This window comes from Enoplosus armatus, chromosome 7 (assembly GCF_043641665.1).
Source record: "Enoplosus armatus isolate fEnoArm2 chromosome 7, fEnoArm2.hap1, whole genome shotgun sequence".
NCBI classification, from domain to species: Eukaryota; Metazoa; Chordata; class Actinopteri; order Centrarchiformes; family Enoplosidae; genus Enoplosus; species Enoplosus armatus.
The window spans coordinates 193,990-213,299 of NC_092186.1; the positions used below are offsets into that span (position 1 = coordinate 193,990).

Below are 19,310 nucleotides of genomic sequence, written 5' to 3' on the forward strand. Positions count from 1 at the left end.
CAACTGATGTCTGACACGCTGCTGCTTTTATGTTCACAGGTTGGTTCTCTGGTCCGAAGAGGTTTTTATTATTTCATTTTATTTACTGTTTTGGTTCAGCCATTAATAAAATAAACATACAATAAAAAGCAGTTTTTCTGGTCTATCAATGCTTAGTATGAAAAACGATAAAAGCACAAAGGCCAAAATCACATCAAATACTTCCTTTTTAATGGAAACAGTGTGTTTACTGTTCAGAATCAAAGCATCTGTGTCAAGCAGTGGATGAAAACACTGAACACGAAGGGGAAACTAAAAATCCCCACGATGAGTTCCTGTCTGTCTGTCTATCTGTGGTTCTTCTGTACATCACTGGGTTTAATATTAACACATCTGCCCAGTCACATTAAAAGTGATATTAGGTAGCGTCCTGTATAAAACGACGCAGACGTGAAACTCGCAGCTCCTCCGTATGACTCTTATCAAGTAAAAGTTCTTTTGTAATTCAGTTGTTTCACCTTCTAACTAAAGCAGCTGCAGTTTATCAACTATTCATGAAAAACTACAATCAATATCGATTGAATACAATATTTTCAATAGTTGTCACCAAGTCGAGTCTCCCCAGAGTTTTACCTTCAAGTCTCAAGTCAGTCGAGTCTCACAGCAGACGAGTCCAACTCGAGTCCAAGTCTCCAGCTCTGATGGTAGTAAAAACTGTGTCCTTCATGATCCAACAGCTCGCAGCTTTACGGTTTCATCTATGATGTTTCATTTAATATGAACTGTACATTAAAAAAACCCAAACAACATGCAACGATGTCTTTTCAGCCCTCAGTACCGTCTACAGGTGCTGTTCTCAGGCCACCAATCAGACAGCTCATTTGTTTACTGTTAATATGCTCTGAAATATTCAGGTTTAATATTCAGAGTTTTGTAAAACGTTAACACTAATTGCACAACTTTATAAGTATTAGGGCCACTGAGATCGTCGTTGAGTCGAAATATTGAATTCTCCTGTATTAGAACATTTCTCTTCCTTCTGAAAATCTTGGATCTTTTTAAGTAACAGTGTGGTCGTCACGACATCAGTGGAGGTCAACAGTTCAATGAAATTCTCTGAAGCTGCTTGAGTTTGATTTACTGTGATTCTGTCTAATAAACTCGTCACTGTCGTCACAAACTGAACTCAGGAGGTTTTAACAGACAAAAAGAACTCACATTTACACCATTTGTGTGCAAGCTGCTTGTTGTGCACTGGTTTTACTGGTTTTACTGGACAGTTAAATACAGTTTGATGAGTTTCAGGCTTCAGATCAACTAATGAGGCTACAGTCATCCAGCAGAGAGGCACGAAGAAGAAAAAAGCCCCAAAATCCCCCCAACACCCCCCCACAGTCTGATGCTGATGTCACACTTTAGGCTCCGCCTTCTTCACGACACAAACTTTAAGATCTGTAAAAAACATAGGGATGGATGTGTCTGTCTGTCTGTCTGTCTGACCTCTGATCACGTGGCTAACGGTGCGTTCAGGTGACTCATCAGTGATCAGGTGCTGTTAACTGTCAATAACTCAGAGATCATGTGACTGGTCCCAGTTTGATTTCAGGGAATTAATCACTCATTCAATTCATCGATTACTGATTGCTCACGTACCTGATTGATCTTTCTATTTTCTATTTTCCCCCAATTTGATCTGTATCTGTATTTACCCGAATATGAAACAACACTTATGTTTACGAAACTGACGAGGAGCACCTGAACGCACCCGCACACGTTTTGTTTAAGAGCACAAGCAGTTTCTGCCTTCGGCCCCCTGAACGCATCACAGTGTCAGGCCACGCCCTCTGGCAGGAGGCGGAGCCTGAGATGTGACACAGCTGGCGTCATATTGCACAAGCAATGAGTCTCTGAAGTGTCCACAGACAGTCTGAAGATTATTGATAAGGCATCCATTCTGACAGGAAGACCTGATCGAGCAGTCCGACCACCAAACAACGTCCTGTTCTCAAAGAGTCTTTTTCTTCTAAATAAAAGCAGATGGAAATAGAAATCAACACAGCTCAGAGTTTGTGCTTCAGTCTGTCAGCATCAGGGCTGATAAACACCGATTCACTGATCGATAACTGATCAACAGGTGATCAATAACTGCTCAACATGGTCAATAAAAATGACTTTCAATGGTTTTATTCTCCACGATGCATTTCAAACCAGTTTCAGAGGGGTTCAGCTGATTTTAAAGGATCCACCTGTTAGCACTTCCTGTCTGTGGCTCTCAGCCCCAGACTAGACCTGCAGGTAGGTATACGGGGTCCAGACACAAGATGGTTTCTACATCAAGTTTCATTTAGAATCTGCTCTTTTTCTATATTTTAGGAGTTTCATTTTCAATTTATCAGTTAATTGTTTTGACTAGAAAACATGATATTAATAATATTCTCATCTCAATTAATGTTTTGTTGTCAGTCGACATTTCATGTTCAGACAAAGAAAGGCAGAAAATTCTCACATTTGAGGGGAATCATCTGTGGAAAAAAACCATCAGATTGACGGCATTAATGCTTGAAAAATGACCTGAACGGTTAACCAACTTCTTATTTTCTTATGAACATTAAATCTCATGTTCAGATTCAAACCATCAACCTGTCAGACCGTCTCTCAGTCCTGTCTCACTTCCTGTATGTGGCTCTCAGCTCTCAGCCCATTGGTTGCTACTGAAGATGTCAATCTTTAAAAACACCTCACAGATATATAGTTTCATGTTTAAAAGGCTCAGTCATTTCCTTCAACAGCTGCTCGCTGTAGTTTTTATCAAACTAACAGCAGGAAATAGTGCATGTGTTGGGGACTATTTTCAGTGGCGGATGAATCCACATGTGGTGCTCTAGTGAGTGTTTGGGGCAGCAGGACAGTGTGTGTGGGACTGAGTCAAGATAAACTACAGTGTGTGTGTTCATGGTGATGAAGGAACATGTCACCTAGTAGATATCAGCTGCAATACACACTTTGAGTCTGAACATGAGGTTCAATACAGACGATCAGGTGATTTTCTATCAAATGATCACCTGACCAACTGAAAATAATCTGATTCAAAGTTTGCTGGAGGAATGTGAAACAAAACGGTCTGAAGAGCTTTATTAGTTTGTGTTGTTTTATCTACAGATTTTAAATATCAAATATTACACAGTGATTTATAATATCGATTAATGAGAGCAGATTTATCACTTTGAGTTTTGGACAAAACAAAACAAAAAGACGTCACTTTGGACATTTTTGACTAAATAGATAAAAAGAATCATGTCATGCTGTTGATGTTGTGGCTGCAGTCATCAAACTATTTAGAATCTTTTGGAGGGCTTTCTGTCAGTAAACTGACCCCTGAACTTCTGAATTGGACTGGATTCAGATTCAACAAAAACCTGATCCCAGACCAGCTGAACCAAAGGGACTTTTTATCAGAATTGAAATGGTTCAGCGAGTAAAGTCTGAAAATAAAAATCACCATTTCCTGTTTTGATCCCTCAGATTGATGTTGGGACCTCTTGTGGGGCCCCAACCCTCCGGTTGGGAAACACTGAACTAATCAATCAATCAATCAATCAATCAATCAATCAATCTTTGTTAAAATAAAAAATAAAAATGTAGAACGTGGATCGACGGCAGAACCCCTCCCTGATGGGCTGATCGCTAACGGATCCCCTGATCAGCTGACAGACTGAGGCACCGTGTCAGACAGGTGAGATGATGTCAGCAGGACTACACCTGGACTCTCAGGACGGGGTCTGTGAGGAGCTCTGCTGCTGCTGTAATGCTCTGCAGTCCCAGTCTGTACCTGGACTCTGTGAGGGGGGGCAATCTGTCTGTGGGGGCCCCACCTCCGAGGGCCCAACCTCCGAGGGCCCAGCCTCCACCAGAGGGAGCCCTCTAACTGGGGGGCTGGGTGGAGGATCAGCTCCTCCTGCTGTGGTTTTAATTTCTACTGAAACGACGTTAGGCTCTTCTTTACCTCCTCCTGATGCTCCTCCTGCTGCTCCCATCCAGAGCTCGGCCACCACACTGACCTCTGCTGCTCCTGCTGACCCCAAACCTCCAGGCACCCCTCCTCCCCTGACTCTGTCGATGGAATCAGGGGAGGTGGTGTGCTGGTCGGAGGAGGACAGAGCTTCGGTGATGACAGCGGCCGTCTGAGCAACCCAGTTCAGCTCCGACCTCACCTCACCTCCACCTCCTGTTGCTGGAGAGGAGGAGGAGGGCTGGGGGTCAGTCTGAGGCCCAGGCTGGGTGGCGTTGGGTCCTGGTTGGGTGGTGTTGGCAGGTCCAGGTCCTGCTGCAGCAGCAGCAGCAGCGCTGTGGTTGTTGTTGAGGTTGTCCTGCAGGGCCGTCTGGTTGGCCTGACCCGCCTGCTGGTTCTGCAGCAGCATCTCCTGGATCCTGATCTGCTGCAGGATGGCAGGAAGCTCGTAGTGGTGGAAGAAGTAGATCATGGAGTGCTGAACAAGAAGATGATGCACGATGTTAGTGACAGGATGTGCCCTGATTTAACCTTCCAGCTCCTGGTCTGAAAGGGTCCACACATGAAACCTGAACTTCACAGGTTCTCTTCTTCTTCCTCTTTATTTACATTTTATGATTATGACTCTTCTCGATTCACTAAACCAGCACTGATGATCCAGGATCCGTAGCTGGAAACAGAAGCTCCATCTAACTCTTAAAGCACCTGGACCACATGAACACTGGTAAATCTCTTCTACTAGTCTAACTGGATCTGTTTTTTCCTGATCTGAGACCTCATTTATGAAAAGTTTGAATTTATAAAAACAAACTTGACGGGAGAAAATCCAACTGTGACGATCACAGATTTCAGAGACGCAGCCGATGAAACTGAACTGACGTCAGATTTTATTCTGACACGTTTCATTTCACGACAAATCAAACATGAATATTATTAACAATCATTATTGATCTATTATTGAGTGTCAGATCCAACCCATCACTGCTGTAGCAGCTACAGACTGAATACCTTCTCCACCTGCACCACCTGACCTCAGCTGACCCCTCTGCACCACCTGACCTCATATATCCACTGTGAGGCGGACAGAAACACCTGCATGAAAGAGTTAAGTGAACGACGTGTCTGCACAGATGTTTAACAGCTGCTGAGCTTCAGTGTTTCATCAGGTTTTACTCTGCACTGGGTCTGACAGTGTTTCAGAGGGTTTATGAGGGTTTTGTTTTGACCCTTTATAGTGGGACTCAAAGTGGGACTGCAGAATATTTGGCTCATTTCCATTTAAACTTTTCGTTCTATAAACGCGGCCCTGATCTTGAACCTGGTTGAACTAATCCAGACTGGCATGTTGCTGTCAGGATAAAATAATTTCATTCATTCTCATTCAGATAATTTGGTTATCTGAATATAAGCCAGCTAACAACAGTGATCTTATTTTGAAATTAAAGCATTGTGCCTTCCTGTTGGGACTCATCATGAGGATCAGGGTCACAGTATGAAGATGGTGGTTCTGACCTGGATGAAGAGCCAGGAGGTGACCAGGGCCAGGCTGCTGTACTGACCGTTGAAGCGGTAGTGATAGGCGTAGAAGGCAAAGTGGTACAGATAGAAGAACCTGAAAAACACAAACACATTCAAACTAACTGATTCATTTAAATTTTAATTTAAGATATTTCATATCATATAAATAAAGGATTATCTGCACAGTTAGGATACGCGTAATAGGAAATTAATTAAAATCTCGTTACTTGTTAGGATTTTCGACGGTGCTGAGATTGGTTTTAAATGAGCCAATGGCGTGAGCCGGTGTTGGTGACTCACCTCAGCCAGTGGCGTTTGCTGGTGTTGGTGTGGCAGCAAATTGCGTCGTACTGATCGGCCAACCAGACAATGAGGATGATGTAGAATGCCGTTGTCGTGTCGTTGAAGAACTCCGACATGATGGCCTCCATGCCTGATGACAGGAAGTGACATCAGGAGGTTCAGGTTTGGGTTTGTCTCTATTAGCTGTTTTGATCGAAAACTCTGCAACCAACCGACCATTTCAGATTTGTCTGATGCCAACAATCAAAAAGTATTCATCTCATGAAGCGGTGAACACAACATTATGTTCTTTACTCGAGACTTGACTGCCTCGACCTGGGACCTAACTTGGGACTTGTCGGTCGGTCTTACAAAGATATGTTTTTAAGTGGCGGCTAAAATTTTAAACAGAGCCGGCCTCTCTGATGTCTTTGGGCTGTCTTTGGTTTTGAGTAACTAGGAAACTAGCAGTAGAGGATCTAAGGCAGGGGTATTCAACTAAAGTTCGAAGAGGTCCAGTTCGAGAAAATTTCCTCAAGCAAAGGTCCGGAACATCATAATGACTAACTTGCGTTGTGATTTAGTGTGATTATGTATTGAAGTAGCCTAGTAGTTGTATCAACGTCTGCATGTGATCAACAACTGACTGTCAAATCAAATAAAGAAAGTACAATTCAAAAACATTTTGACCATATTTATTGTCACTTAACGTTGAACTATACAGATATATAATACTGTAGATATGTATTATGTTCTTCTCTCATTAAGTAAAAGAAGGGCTGCATTTCAAAATAAAACACAGAAAATAAATAAAATAGCTTTAGAAAAATCTTAAAATAAAGTGCTTAATTTTAGAAAAACAAAATTAAGTGTAGCAGCAGCTTGAGTTTCCCTTTTTCTTTGTTAACTGTTTCACATCTTGACTTAACAGTCTCTCTCCCTGTATCGTTCACTGGTCTTATCATCTGTCACTCGCTCCTCACCTCTCTCATCTGTCTGTATTCAGAGTCGCAATGTTTATTGCCTGGAATGCACAGATTTGATTGGCTGAGTAGCGTCACGTGGGCTGGCGTATGCAATTGGTCTGTGAGTTTCTTGAGCCGCTAAACCAGTGCCACAAAGACTAGAAAAGCTGCGCCGGTTAAAATAGGAGCGCCCCGTCAAAATTTAAAATCCCTTAATTTATTGATTACAGGTCCGGGTCCATATAGGACGGCGTCTGGGTCCGGACTCGGACCGCGGTCCGCCTGCTAGTGACCCATGATCTAAGGGCTCGTGAAGGAACATCAAACAACAGGGAATCTGTGATGTACGCCGGTCCTAAGCTCCTGAGAGCTTGAATACAAGTACAAGGACTTTAAAATCAATCCTAAAAAGGTACAGGGGGCCAGTGTAGCGCAGCTGAGACTGGACTGATGTGTTCTCTCTTCTTTCTTTTTGTTAGCAGTCTAGCTGGAGAGTTCTGGATAACTTGCAGCCTCTCAATGGACTTTTTAGGAAGACTAGTAAAAGGTGCATTGCAGTAGTCTAGTCTACTAGAAATGAAAGCATGGATTCATTTTTCAGCATCTTGCTGGGTCAGGAGAGGCCGTACCATGGCAATGTTTCTGAGACGGAAGAATGCTACCATGGTCACGTTGTACAGGACATAAAACGACACAAAAGTCGGGGTCTAAAATAACACCCCAAAAGCACACCCCTTTTGGACTTGGGGCCAACTAATAGAATTCCAGTCTTATCCTCATTTGGTTTAAGAAAGTTATTATCCATCCATATATCTATTGACACCTGGCAGGCAGTGAGGGATCTTAACGCATCATACATCAACAGATCAACAGATATGTACAATTGTGTTATCATCAGTGTAGCTATGGAAGCTAACGCTATGTTCCCTGATGACATCACCTAAAGGGAGCATGTACAGTAAGGACAACATGTGCAACAGCAGAGCTTATGTCTTGTTTCACTGACACATGGTCCTCAAGACGGACATAACATTTTCTTCCTGTAAGATATGTTCGGAGCCAGTTTAGAACACATTTGGAGAGGCCAACCTAGTTCGCCAGGCAGTTTAAGAGAATTTAATGGTACACTGTGTCAAATGCTTCACTTAAATCTAAGAGAACCAGAACGAAACCTTACTGCCATCAGCACCAAGTCTCAGATCACTAACTACCTTTGTGAGAGCAGTCTCTGTGCTTTGATTAGTTCTGAAAAATGACTGAAACGTCTCTTGAATATTGTTTTCATTTAGATAGTTGATTATCTGGTGGAAAACAACTTTTTGAAGAATCTTGATTAAAAGCAGAAGGTTTGATATGAGCATTAGAGGGACTCAGGTTCCACAGTTTAGGTTAGGCTTCTTCAGTAGAGTTTCAACAGTTTCAAGAGATGTGTTAATAATTTTCAGGACAGAGTTTGAGATACTATTGAAAACACTCTTAAAGAGTGGAGAAGGGATCGGGGCGAGATAACTGGATGACGGTTTGCTCAGAGTAACAATTTTACAATGTTCTGGGGTTGAGATGCTGGTGAATAAGCTCATGGTCGTCGGCAGTTCTAGCAATGCGAGCTCTGTTGGCTGTGGGTGCTTGTCTTAGAAGGTCAGGGGCAGGAACAGGATTTAACAGAAATAAAGAGTATTCTAGAGTTATTTTTGTTTTCTATAATGATCTTAGAGAAGTAAGCCCTTCTGGCAACGCATACAGTATTATTAGAGGTGACTGTGTATTCTTTATAAATCCTGTTCTCCTCCATTTTCTTTCCACTGCTCTACACGATCTCTTGAGCTTATGGATAGTGTTGTCTATCCATGGAGATATTTTACTGCATGACTTCTTTTTAACCTTCAGTGGGGCAACTTTGTTCAATGTGCTAGTCAGGTTGATATTGAGAGCAATAACCATTTCATCTAATGAGCAGCTCACATCACATGGATCAGAAGAAGTTACAGGCTCAGAGAACTAATTTCAGAATTGTTTCTGAACCAAACACTAATCTGTGATCCTGGCTGCGGATAGGAAGCTGTCAAAGAACACACGATAATGATCAGAGACTGGGATTATCAATAGCTAACCCTTTTGACATTACCAAATCGAGGATATTGCCATGCTGGTGGGTGGCCTCTGTGACATGTTGAGTAAGTTCAACGCTTTCCAGTAGATTCACGAGTCAGCGCCGTTGTTAATATGAATATTAAAATCTAAAAAAATGATTCCATCATATTTGGTGATAATAAGAGCAACCAGCTGGGAGAGATAGCAATAGTGGTTTTGGAGGCCTTTATGTTGTTAAAATGAGTACTGCTTGTTCCTTGAGTGGAATGAAAATGTACCCAGGTCCATCTTTGTACAGCTGAACCACTTTGAGTAAATGGTAGCGACCCCGTCCCCTCTTTTTTCCTGTCTCACTGACTGATAGGAGTTGTCGTCTGGTGGACATGCCTCAATAAGAGTGGCATTGCTATTCATGTCTCATCAGGTTTCAGTTAAAAGTATAAAATGTAATTTGTAATAAGAACATTAATTAATAATGATTTGTTAGCTAGAGATCTAACATTGAGCAGACCTAGTTTTATAGAACTAGTTACAGTTGGTGGCTGACAGGAATTAGATATCCGATTTGAAAGGAATGCTGGGTTGTGGACTTGACTGCCTCGACCTGGGATTTGACTGTCTTGATCTGGAACTTGACTGTCTTGACTTGGGACCTAACTTGGGACTTGTCTGTCTTGACCTGAGACTTGACTGCCTCGACTAAGGACTTGACTGTCTTGACATGGGTCCTAATTTGGGACTTGTCTGTCTTGACTAGCGACTAAACAATTGAGCGTTTTGATGTGGGACCAATCAGAGAAGGTTTAGAAGGCTTGACTTGCTGCCTCTCTGAATCCTGAGCCTGATTTCACTGGTGACTCCTGAGTTTGACAGGGATCAGAATCTAGATGTAGACTGTGTGTTTGAACCAGTTTCCAGGACATGAACTTACCGACGAGGGCCAGGATTACGGTGAGCAGAGGGGCTGCTGGAAAGGCAATGGTCATGTTCATCTCCAACATCTGAAGAAGATCCACTGAGGGGGACAGACCGAGACCAGATCAACACACAGTTGATCATTCAATACTAAACTGAAAGTCAGTCAGTCAGACTAGAGTGGACAGGATTAGACTGAACTAGACAAGATTTAATTAGACAACACGGGATTGTATTAAACTGGACTGAACTATGATGAAATGAACTGGATTATACTGAAAAGAACTGGTCGGGTCTGAGTCAGTTATCAAAGTTCTCAAACATCTCCAACTGGACCTGACTGAACAAAACTACATTGAACTTGACTGGACTGGATTAGACTATACTAGATGGGATTACACTGCACTGGACTGGACTACACTGAACTGAACATCTCAGACTGGACCAGACTAAATTGAACTATGCTGAATTGGACTGGACCGGACAAAACTGGATTAGACTAGACTGAATTACACTGAACTGGTTTGGATTGGTGTTTACTCCCAGAGGAAACTGACCGATGAAGACGAAGATCTGGTGGTGAGAGTATCTGAGCAGCATGGACACTGACAGAGTCTGAAAAACACAAAACAAACACCAAACTGAACAACCTCAAAAAAAAAAAAAAAAAAAAAACCCTTTAAAACAATTCAAACTAATTTGATTTGACTTCAGTCTGGTTTTTCTTTCCTTTAAACTGTAAACTCCTCTGCTCTTTTTTCTAGAACACAAACTCTCACACTGTCATGCTAACTTGTAAATACTATTTATGAAAGTCTAAACTTTGAATTAGTGTCTTTAAAAGTTGAATTTCAGTTTTCACAGCAGATTTTGATAAAAACCTGTCAATTAAGACTTATTCACTTACGAATATGACCATGATGACAAAGGCAGCCAGATAGGAGGTTCTGGCCATCCACATGCTGACGAAGCGGTAATGTTCTCCAGACACCACATTTCTCAGAAACCCTGCAGAGAACCACACTGTGACATCACCAACAATCACCTTTAAGTGTTTACCTGAACTTCAGAAACCAGGTTACTGTCAGCCTTCCGCAGTAATCTGATCTATTCGGTGCCAGATAAACCAGAGATCTGGTTCTGCAATTGGAGTGGGGAATTAGATGAACTTCGGTTCTGTAATCGGAGTAGGGCATTCGAGGAAGTCCGGTTCTGTATTAAGAGTGGGAGATCAGAGGAACTCTGGTTCTGTAATCGGAGTGGGGGATGAGAGGAACTCTGGTTCTGTAATCGGAGTGGGGGATGAGAGGAACTCCGGTTCAGTAATCCAAGTTGGTTATCAGAGGAACTGGCATTCTCTACCTTTGTTCTCCTCGTTCTCAGCGAGTGCCTTCACACTGGACATCAGGATGTCGTCGTAGCCCAGAAACTCGTCGAGCAGGAAACGACTGAAGCCGTCACCGAAACACTCGTCCTTCATGGGATCTAAACACACCCAGAGACATGCACACAAGCCATGTGACTGTGAGGCAGACGGGTGTTAAAGTCATGTGACTGTGAGGCAGACAGGTGTTTCAGTGTCTCACCCAGAGTGACCACCATGACGGGAATGTTGAGTCTCTGTCTGGTGCTCTGAGACAAACGCAGGAAGCCATACTCCAGAGAATACTCCACTATGTACTCCTCCTGAGGCCACACTGAAACAACCACAACAGACAGACGACAGTCAGACATCAACAGACAATCAGTACAGATTGACTGACTGATCAGAGGAAACATTCTCACTCAGATGTAGAAGTATCACAGCAGAGGGAAGTTAACACAAAGTCTACACAGGAGGTGTAGCATGTTAGCAGCTTAACTGAGCAATCTGTGTAACACATGATGTGTTCAGGTACCGTATTGAGTGTAGGTCACGTATTTTGGCAGCGCTCAGAGCCCAACACACAATCACTGTAGTTATGCAAGAAAAAAGGAACAAAATAGGTGGAAAAAAAGCTTTAGGTTGCGTTTACTGGCATGCAGCGCAAGTGAAATTTAAGTTGTTATTCAGTCTATGTAAACAGCCGGACTGACTCAAATAAAAGTTCAGTTCTGTTCTGTTCAGCTCGTGAGACGGAAGACAAACCAGCAGAAGGAGAGTTTGAAATCAAAATTGTGTGGTGGAAGTACCAATTAAGTTGTGCTACTTTAAGTATAATTAATGAGTGGTACTACTTAAGGCTGAAGAATTATTTCTTTAATATGGAAATTGCGTATTAAAAGTGAAGTTTTCAATTCTTAAATGCTGCATTATTTGATTATTATTATTATTATCATCATTACAGTCTTCACAGTATTGTTTACTGTGATCCTGCAGAGCAGTGATTCAAACTCTGAGTCAGAGCAAAGTGATTATCTGAGTTTAATGAAAAGTCATCAGATAATCTGCTGCCACCTGCTGCTGTGAAGAAGAATCTCAGCTTTTTAACGAATGAATAAACTACATTTAAAACTTAATCATGGTTACATCTGAACACCTGAGGAAGACGACAATGCTCCACAGCTTCTCTTACTTCATCTGCTGATTATGTTCTAGGAGAGGGAGGAGGAAGGGGAGGAGGAAGGGGAGGAGGAAAGGGAGGAAGGGAGGAAGGTTTACCTGCTCTGGTCATCATCTCCAGCTCAGACACTGAGTCCTTCAGCGGCTGCATACCTTTAGTGGTCTGGCTGAAGGAGACATCCTGGCTGTCGTTCACTCCTCCTCCTGCTCCTCCTCCTCCAATCAGAGACGGCTTCAGGCGAGGCTCGATGTCCAGCTCAAACTGCCGCAGAAACAGCAACAGAGAGCAGGAAGGTGAAAATAGGCTGGAGACCGAAAGTTCTAGGAACTAAACTAAGAACTTCAGGTTCCTGATTTAATTTCCACCACATCACAAGAACTGCTGACCCCCTGCTGATCCTCTGCTGACTCCTGCCGACACCCTGCTCACCCTCTGCTCACCCCCTGCTGACTCCTGCTCACACCTGCTGATTCCCTACTGACTCCTGCTCACACCTGCTGACCCTCTGCTGACTCCTGCTCACACCTGCTGATTCCCTGCTGACTCCAGCTCACAACTGCTGACCCTCTGCTGACTCCTGCTCACACCTGCTGACCCTCTGCTGACTCCTGCTCACACTTCCTGACCCCCTGCTGACTCCTGCTGATCCCCTGCTGACTCCCCGCTCACACCTGCTGATCCCCCGCTGACACCTGCTCACACTTGCTGACCCCTGCTCACACTTGATGTCTGTGGAGAGATTTGACATCTCTGTTCACCTGCACTGAGCTGTTGTCAAACATCTCCAGGGTCATCTCCTCTTCTTCCTCCTCTTCCTCCTGCAGTGCTGCCAGACTGAGCCCTGCCACTCCTCCTCCTGCTCCTCCTCCCCCCTCCTCAGCATCCAACTCCTCCTGGAGGCCCATGGAGTCGTAGTACTGCAGGAAGACGGAGGCTCGGCTGGAGTTCCTCTGGATCTCCACCCGCAGGATGCCATCACGAGGCCAACGCTCCCTCACCACTTCCAGACAGTTGATGGGCGAGCGAGAGAAGGCGATGTGGATGTATGCGAGGATGAAGAGGACGAAGAGCGCCTTACCAAGAACAGAGAGGAGCAGAGGAGTTAATACTGTCAGGGTTTCATGAAGAATGCCTGCACAACATTTCAACATGTATGAAATATGATTTTAAAGAGGTAGTGCACACACTGTAAACTAAATGATATTCAGTAATGTGATGAAACATATCCATGCTGCTGTTAACATTGACATTTCTTACCCAATGTATAGAAATAACAGGTTGAAAATGGCTCAACATGCCGTCTGCTGTTTAAAAATCAGTCCTGAACCTTGCAGGGCCAATGCTGACAGAGAGTCAACCAGTTGGGACTTATCTGTGTCATGAAATTTATATAAAAAAAGAAAGGTCTCCCCGTGTCCCCTGACCCACACACTACATAGCCATACTGATACTATTTATGGCATGTAGTTGTGACCTCCCTATGTCGTAGTTTTCATGGTCAGTGGCGGGGTCTGCCATTCACAAACTGAATTCGCACAGTGTGCACTTGCACACAGGATGTGGTTCTGGACACAAGACAAGTTGGGTCAGGCCGAAGTCTAAACTGAACTAAAGAGCTAAATGCATTTTGAATAGGATGAAGTGAGGTTGACATACACTTTCCTTCATAAACAAACAACACTGACAATTAACACTGATGTAAACCACACAGAGGATTTAAAAGGTGTTTCTATCACTACGACTCTGCAGTCCGTATTATGACTCGGCAGTCTGTTTTATAACTCAGCAGTCTGGTGCATCACAAAGTGTTTGCTGAGAAAAGCCTGGAGGTGTGACTGCTGTTAATCTGATGGAGCAACACAAACTCTGGACTTCCATACCAGACTCCATTCAAAATCCTGTCATTTTAATCCTCATTCCTGCAGATTACAGGAACATTCTGTTGTTGTTGACAACAGGTTTATGTCGTCACATATACATGTATATATATAAATGCATATACACACATATATGTGTATATATATATACACGTGTGAATATATGTATATATATATATACACGTGTGTATATATATATATATACACATATACACACATACATATACACATATATACATACATGTATATCGATCCCCACCTCCCCCACTACACCTGTGGAAGTGTCTTTGAGCAAGACACCGAACCCTAAGTTGTTCCGATGGAGGCCAGCACCTTGCATAGCAGCTCAGGCACCATGCGGGTGTGTGAATGGGTGAATGAGACCTGATCTGTGAAGCTCTTTGGGAACCTTTGAGGTTGAAAAGTGCTATATAAGCGAAGCCCATTTACCCCGGTAAGAAGTGAACATTCATAGTCCAGGCTTCAGGTCTGCTACAGGTTTAAGTTAAACCTCAGTTTAAGTTAAAGTGAAGAGATTTTCTCACCTTGAGCAGGACAAAGAACTCAAAGACTCTCCTGAAAGACGGCGGGAACAGGCGGGCGTATGTGACGGCCATCTTGAAGAAAAGGGCATGGAAGAGGCGGTCTCGGACGTTGATGAGGGGGTTCTGGTTGATGTTGGGGTTTCGGATCCTATTGGGCCCCATGTTGTTATTGTTGTTGTTGTTCAGAGGGACGTTGTTGTTGTTGGCCTGGTTCTCAGACATGATCTCTGTCTCTGGATTATTCAGCTCACACTGCACAAACTAACAGCTGATTCTAGGTCAGCATGGCTGTGATGGTGAAACTCTGACCTGAGATCAGATGAAGAAGGTCTCTACAGAGTCTGAAGCATCCACAGCTGATTCACACTGAGCTGACTGCCGATGGACTGAACCTCTTCATCTGAAACTGTTGGAGAAAATGGACCAATGAAATCTTTAATTATTGATCATTTGAGATGTTCATCAGGTAGTGACTTCAAACTAGAACAGAAACCTTTAGTCGATTAATTACAGAGTCCCTAAAGGGTCACAGTGTATTATGTTTACAGTATTATTATTATCATTATCATCATCATCATCAGGAGGTGAAACTAGTTTAGTCGCAGCTCAGAGAAAGTTAACAGCAGACACAAACTACTACATCTGGATTTATAGTCACACAAAGGGTTAAACAAGAGGAACAGCTGGTTTCAGCAAACACCACAATCAATAACGATATTAATGACAGTTTAACTGGAGAACGTGACTCCTGAACCTGATGTGAGATCAGCTGATGGTTGTTATTTGCAGGGTTTCCCTGAATTGTTAGGCCTGGTGGCAAGTATCTTTTCCCGACATGGGAGATTTGAAAACATGAAGTAATGTATTGTTAGAAATAAGTCATTTATTCAGACACACATTTAAAATTATAATAGGGTCTTACAATGTGAACAGCTCTGGAATGCTGTGTTTTCAACAACAACAAAAGAATTTAAAATAAATAATATCAAAGTTTTTACACTCTACAAAAAATGTATTCTAGTCCTGATTGGCTACTGTGCTAGATCAACCAAAAGATCCAATCTGATCACTTTAAGGGAAACAATCAGGCCTCCTTCATGAGGACTGGAATCAAACAAAGACTGGGTCAGCGAAAGCAAGCACTAGTATTTCTACTCGGTTTCATTAAACTCTTCAGCCTCCAGTGACTCTGTGTTTACTTCTGCTTGAAGTTAATCAATCAATATCCGGATTGTTTTAGCGGCATTAAGGAGAACGGGGTGCTCGACTCGACTCGACTGACGTTGTTGACTCGGTGGAGCCGTGAATGTTACACATTTTTTTCAGACGGCCAAATACTGGAGGTGATGGTCAGAATCAGAATCAGAAATACTTTATTGATCCCCGGGGGGAAATTGTACAGTACCGGTGCTCCCATTCAAGAGTAGAAAGTAGCATAATTTAGAACTAAGAGTACTTACAAAATATAAAAATAAGAAATACAAAATATACACATTTACAGTATTAAAGTGAAATGAGGTAAAAATATATACAATAACAATGTATATGTATGTATGTGTTGCACTAAAGTGTGTGACTATATATGTATTGCACTTAAACATTTAGAATAAATAGTGAGGTGGTGTATGAACAGGTGAGGTAGATACAGATTTCCAGTCTCTTCCTGAGTGTCTGACACTCAGAGGGAGGAGTTAAACAGTCTGATGGCCACAGGCAGGAATGATTTCCTGTGTCGCTCTGTTGTGCATTTGGGAGGAATGAGTCTCCCACTGAAGGTGCTCTTGTGTCCGACCAGTACGTCATGGAGAGGATGTGAAACATTGTCCAAGATGCCCCGCAGCTGGTGGTGGTGATGGTGATGATGAAGAGACTGCTAAGGTGTTTTGGCTTTTACCTTTCCTCCTTGACATTGTCCCTAAACGTCACAAAGGAAGTATCTGTGTTACTGACTGTTTGGCTAGCTAGCTAAGGTTGCTAGGTAACTTTGGCTTGGAAGCGTCAAGTGTTGAACATCACTCAGCATACAATGAGGGTTGCAATCACTGATCTCGTTCACGTTCAAACCAACAGACGTCGCTGGCGAGTTTCTGGCCAGAAAAGGAAAGCGGCTTCCATTCTCTCTCATCATCACCATCAATAACTGTGAGTTATGATTTTGCTTGCTGCTCTGGGGGGGTGGGGGGGTGGGGGGAGGCCAGTGTTTTGGTCCTCTTAGCCGGCTGCTTCTCAGCTGCTGCGTCCAGGTGACTTGGTTTTGTCTTTCCAAAATGCCACCATCTTAACCTCATGCTGACTTTTGATCACATCAAGGTGCAGGGCATCGACAGGACCCCCCTTATGGCATGGGAGCAGGAGGGTGGCTTTGTGCATCGACTGAATGGTTCTGCTGTCATCTTTACATCAGCCTCCTCCTGCTTCAGGATATCCTTAATAAGATGCAGCAGAGATGAGACTGTCACCTGATAACCCAGTCCATAGACAATTATTAAGCCAATAAATTAAGGCAGTGGACATCCAGTCACCAGCATGTGTTGAGGTAGATTCTAGACAGTGGAGCCCTCGTTCTCTCCGCTAGCTGTGAGAGGATGAGCTGTTCATAGAGTGGAAGACGCCAAAAAGACGCTGCTTTCTCCTTCTGTAGGTAATTATTCACAGCCACATCCTGGCCTATGTCAGCCCCTCAGCCAGGACCTCTGCAGTGTGCTTCTCCAGGATGAATGTCATTTCAAGACATTTCGGCTCCTGTTTCTAATCCTCCGAAATAGAACGGACTGTCACAGACACGTAGATGATCAAGTTTATGCTTGACCACGTCTGCTTTCAAATGTTTAGTGTTGTTGTACAGTAATAGAGATAAGATGGTGGTGTTGGTGAAGTTCTTGCGTCGCAGCAGCTTGTTGCCTGATATCAGACAGAATTGTCAACTCTTACACTTTCTATCTTCAGTCTGACTTTGCCTCCACTCTAACCCTTCCATGGGGGAGGGGGATTCGATTGTCCCTAAACAATCACTAGACTAATGACAACCTCGTTAGTCCTGCCTGTGGCACTGATTGGCCAATCGTTGGTACCCCTGCAGCGCTCATTGGATCAATCGCTTTTCAACTGAGAAACCGCTGTTGAGCATGTCATGATGCCAAACCAGGAACAGTCACTGGATGAAGTGGGCGGATTCAAAGGTCTGCAGCTCGTACCGTTTGTTGAAAGTTCTCTAAAACTTGCCTTCTCAACTGTATGATGGGAGACCGTCTCCTTCACAATATACTGCAGTGCACCAGGCCCATCAGACACCGTTAGTAGCAGAAAGAGAGAAGAGAAAGACGAGTTCTGCTCAGCACGTAGGGTAAACTACCCCCCCATCATGTTAGTATATGTATTTGTATCAGTGTATCAGTATAACCATACGTATTTGTATCAGTATATTTGTATAACCATATGTATTTGTATGACTATATGTATTTACATGACTATATGTATTTGTATGACTATATGAATTTGAATCAGTATGTGTATAACTATATGTATATGTATAACTGTATGTATTTGTAGGACTATGTGTATTTGAATCAGTGTATTTGTATGACTATATGTATATGTACAACTATGTATTTGAATCAGTGTATTTGTATAACTGTATGTATTTGAATCAGTGTATTTGTATGACTATATGAATTTGTATCAGCAGCAGAGTAAATGCTGGTTGTTCTACTTGTTTCGGGGCCTGTTATCTCCTCTGGTTCAGCAGGTAAACATCCTCCAGCTAACACTTTGATCCTCGAGTTCAAATTAGCTTTGGATTAGCATTTAGCTAACTTACCTGTTATTTTTTCCGCAGCTGTGTGTCCATGTTAACGTCTTCTCCTCGGTGTTTTCATCAGAACAAACAAGCAGACTCATAAACGCAACAGCTAGCTGTTTAGCACCGTTAGCAGGCTCCGTTAGCGCGCTAGTCGTACGAAGGAAGATAACGCTAAAGCAGCTAGCAGTTAAAGCTAGTTTAAGTGTAAAAGCGCAGCTGTGTTAGCTTGCAGCTAGCCGGTCCCGGACTCTGTGTGGAGTCATTTCAGTTTGATCCGACAGACTATAACAGGAGATAAAATACTTTGACTCTTCGGGATGTTGAAGATGAACTCTGAGCTTCACTGCAACTAACAGGAGCTAACAGAGGGTAATGGGAGCTAACAGGAGACTGACGGCTGCTGTTTTGAGACGGAACCACAACCAGAGCGGAAATACGGGTCTTTGAGTTTTCCACGCCAGCTCCCCGAGTTATGTCTGCCAGGAGACTTCTTCTTCTTTGTAGTTTAAGGACAGCAGGCATCACCCTCCTGAGGATTTTATTACACAGTATTTTTTCAATTATTTGAGAGGTCTTAATAGATTTCTTGTTCGCTGCCACCTTAGAAACAGAGTCAAAGAGATATTATAGTTCAACACAAAACAGGCAGATATTAGACTTGGTCTGAAGCACCTTATGGGTGTGATGTTAGCAGAGAAGACAGATGAGCTTCAGAGCATTGTTAGTAGAATGTTATCCTGTCAGACAATTCAGAAACACGACAATGTCAATCTGTTAAAACTTTGAT

At 43.0% G+C, this 19,310-nt stretch overlaps 1 protein-coding gene across 1 annotated transcript; it reads right to left on the reverse strand.

Annotated features, from left to right (window-relative positions):
* Nucleotides 1-5,802: 5,802 nt before the first annotated feature.
* tmem259 (transmembrane protein 259) lies at nt 5,803-18,598 on the reverse strand. Its single transcript, XM_070909276.1, has 10 exons — nt 18,542-18,598; nt 14,725-15,130; nt 13,061-13,375; nt 12,455-12,563; nt 11,346-11,456; nt 11,122-11,244; nt 10,667-10,767; nt 10,317-10,374; nt 9,776-9,859; nt 5,803-5,939 (listed from the first exon to the last, which is right to left on the reverse strand). Exons 2-10 carry the CDS (start codon nt 14,944-14,946, stop codon nt 5,803-5,805), a joined length of 1,260 nt encoding a protein of 419 aa, XP_070765377.1. The 5' UTR covers nt 14,947-15,130; nt 18,542-18,598.
* Nucleotides 18,599-19,310: the final 712 nt, after the last annotated feature.

Excerpts from the sequence above, each read along its gene's own strand:
- tmem259 (XM_070909276.1), bottom strand. The coding sequence starts at position 14,946 with ATGTCTGAGAACCAGGCCAACAACAACAACGTCCCTCTGAACAACAAC. Across the intron at positions 11,457-12,454 it reads CTTCAGCCAGACCACTAAAG|TGTGGCCTCAGGAGGAGTAC; the intron begins GTATGCAGCCGC and ends TGGTTGTTTCAG. Across the intron at positions 10,768-11,121 it reads TGAGAACGAGGAGAACAAAG|GGTTTCTGAGAAATGTGGTG; the intron begins GTAGAGAATGCC and ends GGTTCTCTGCAG.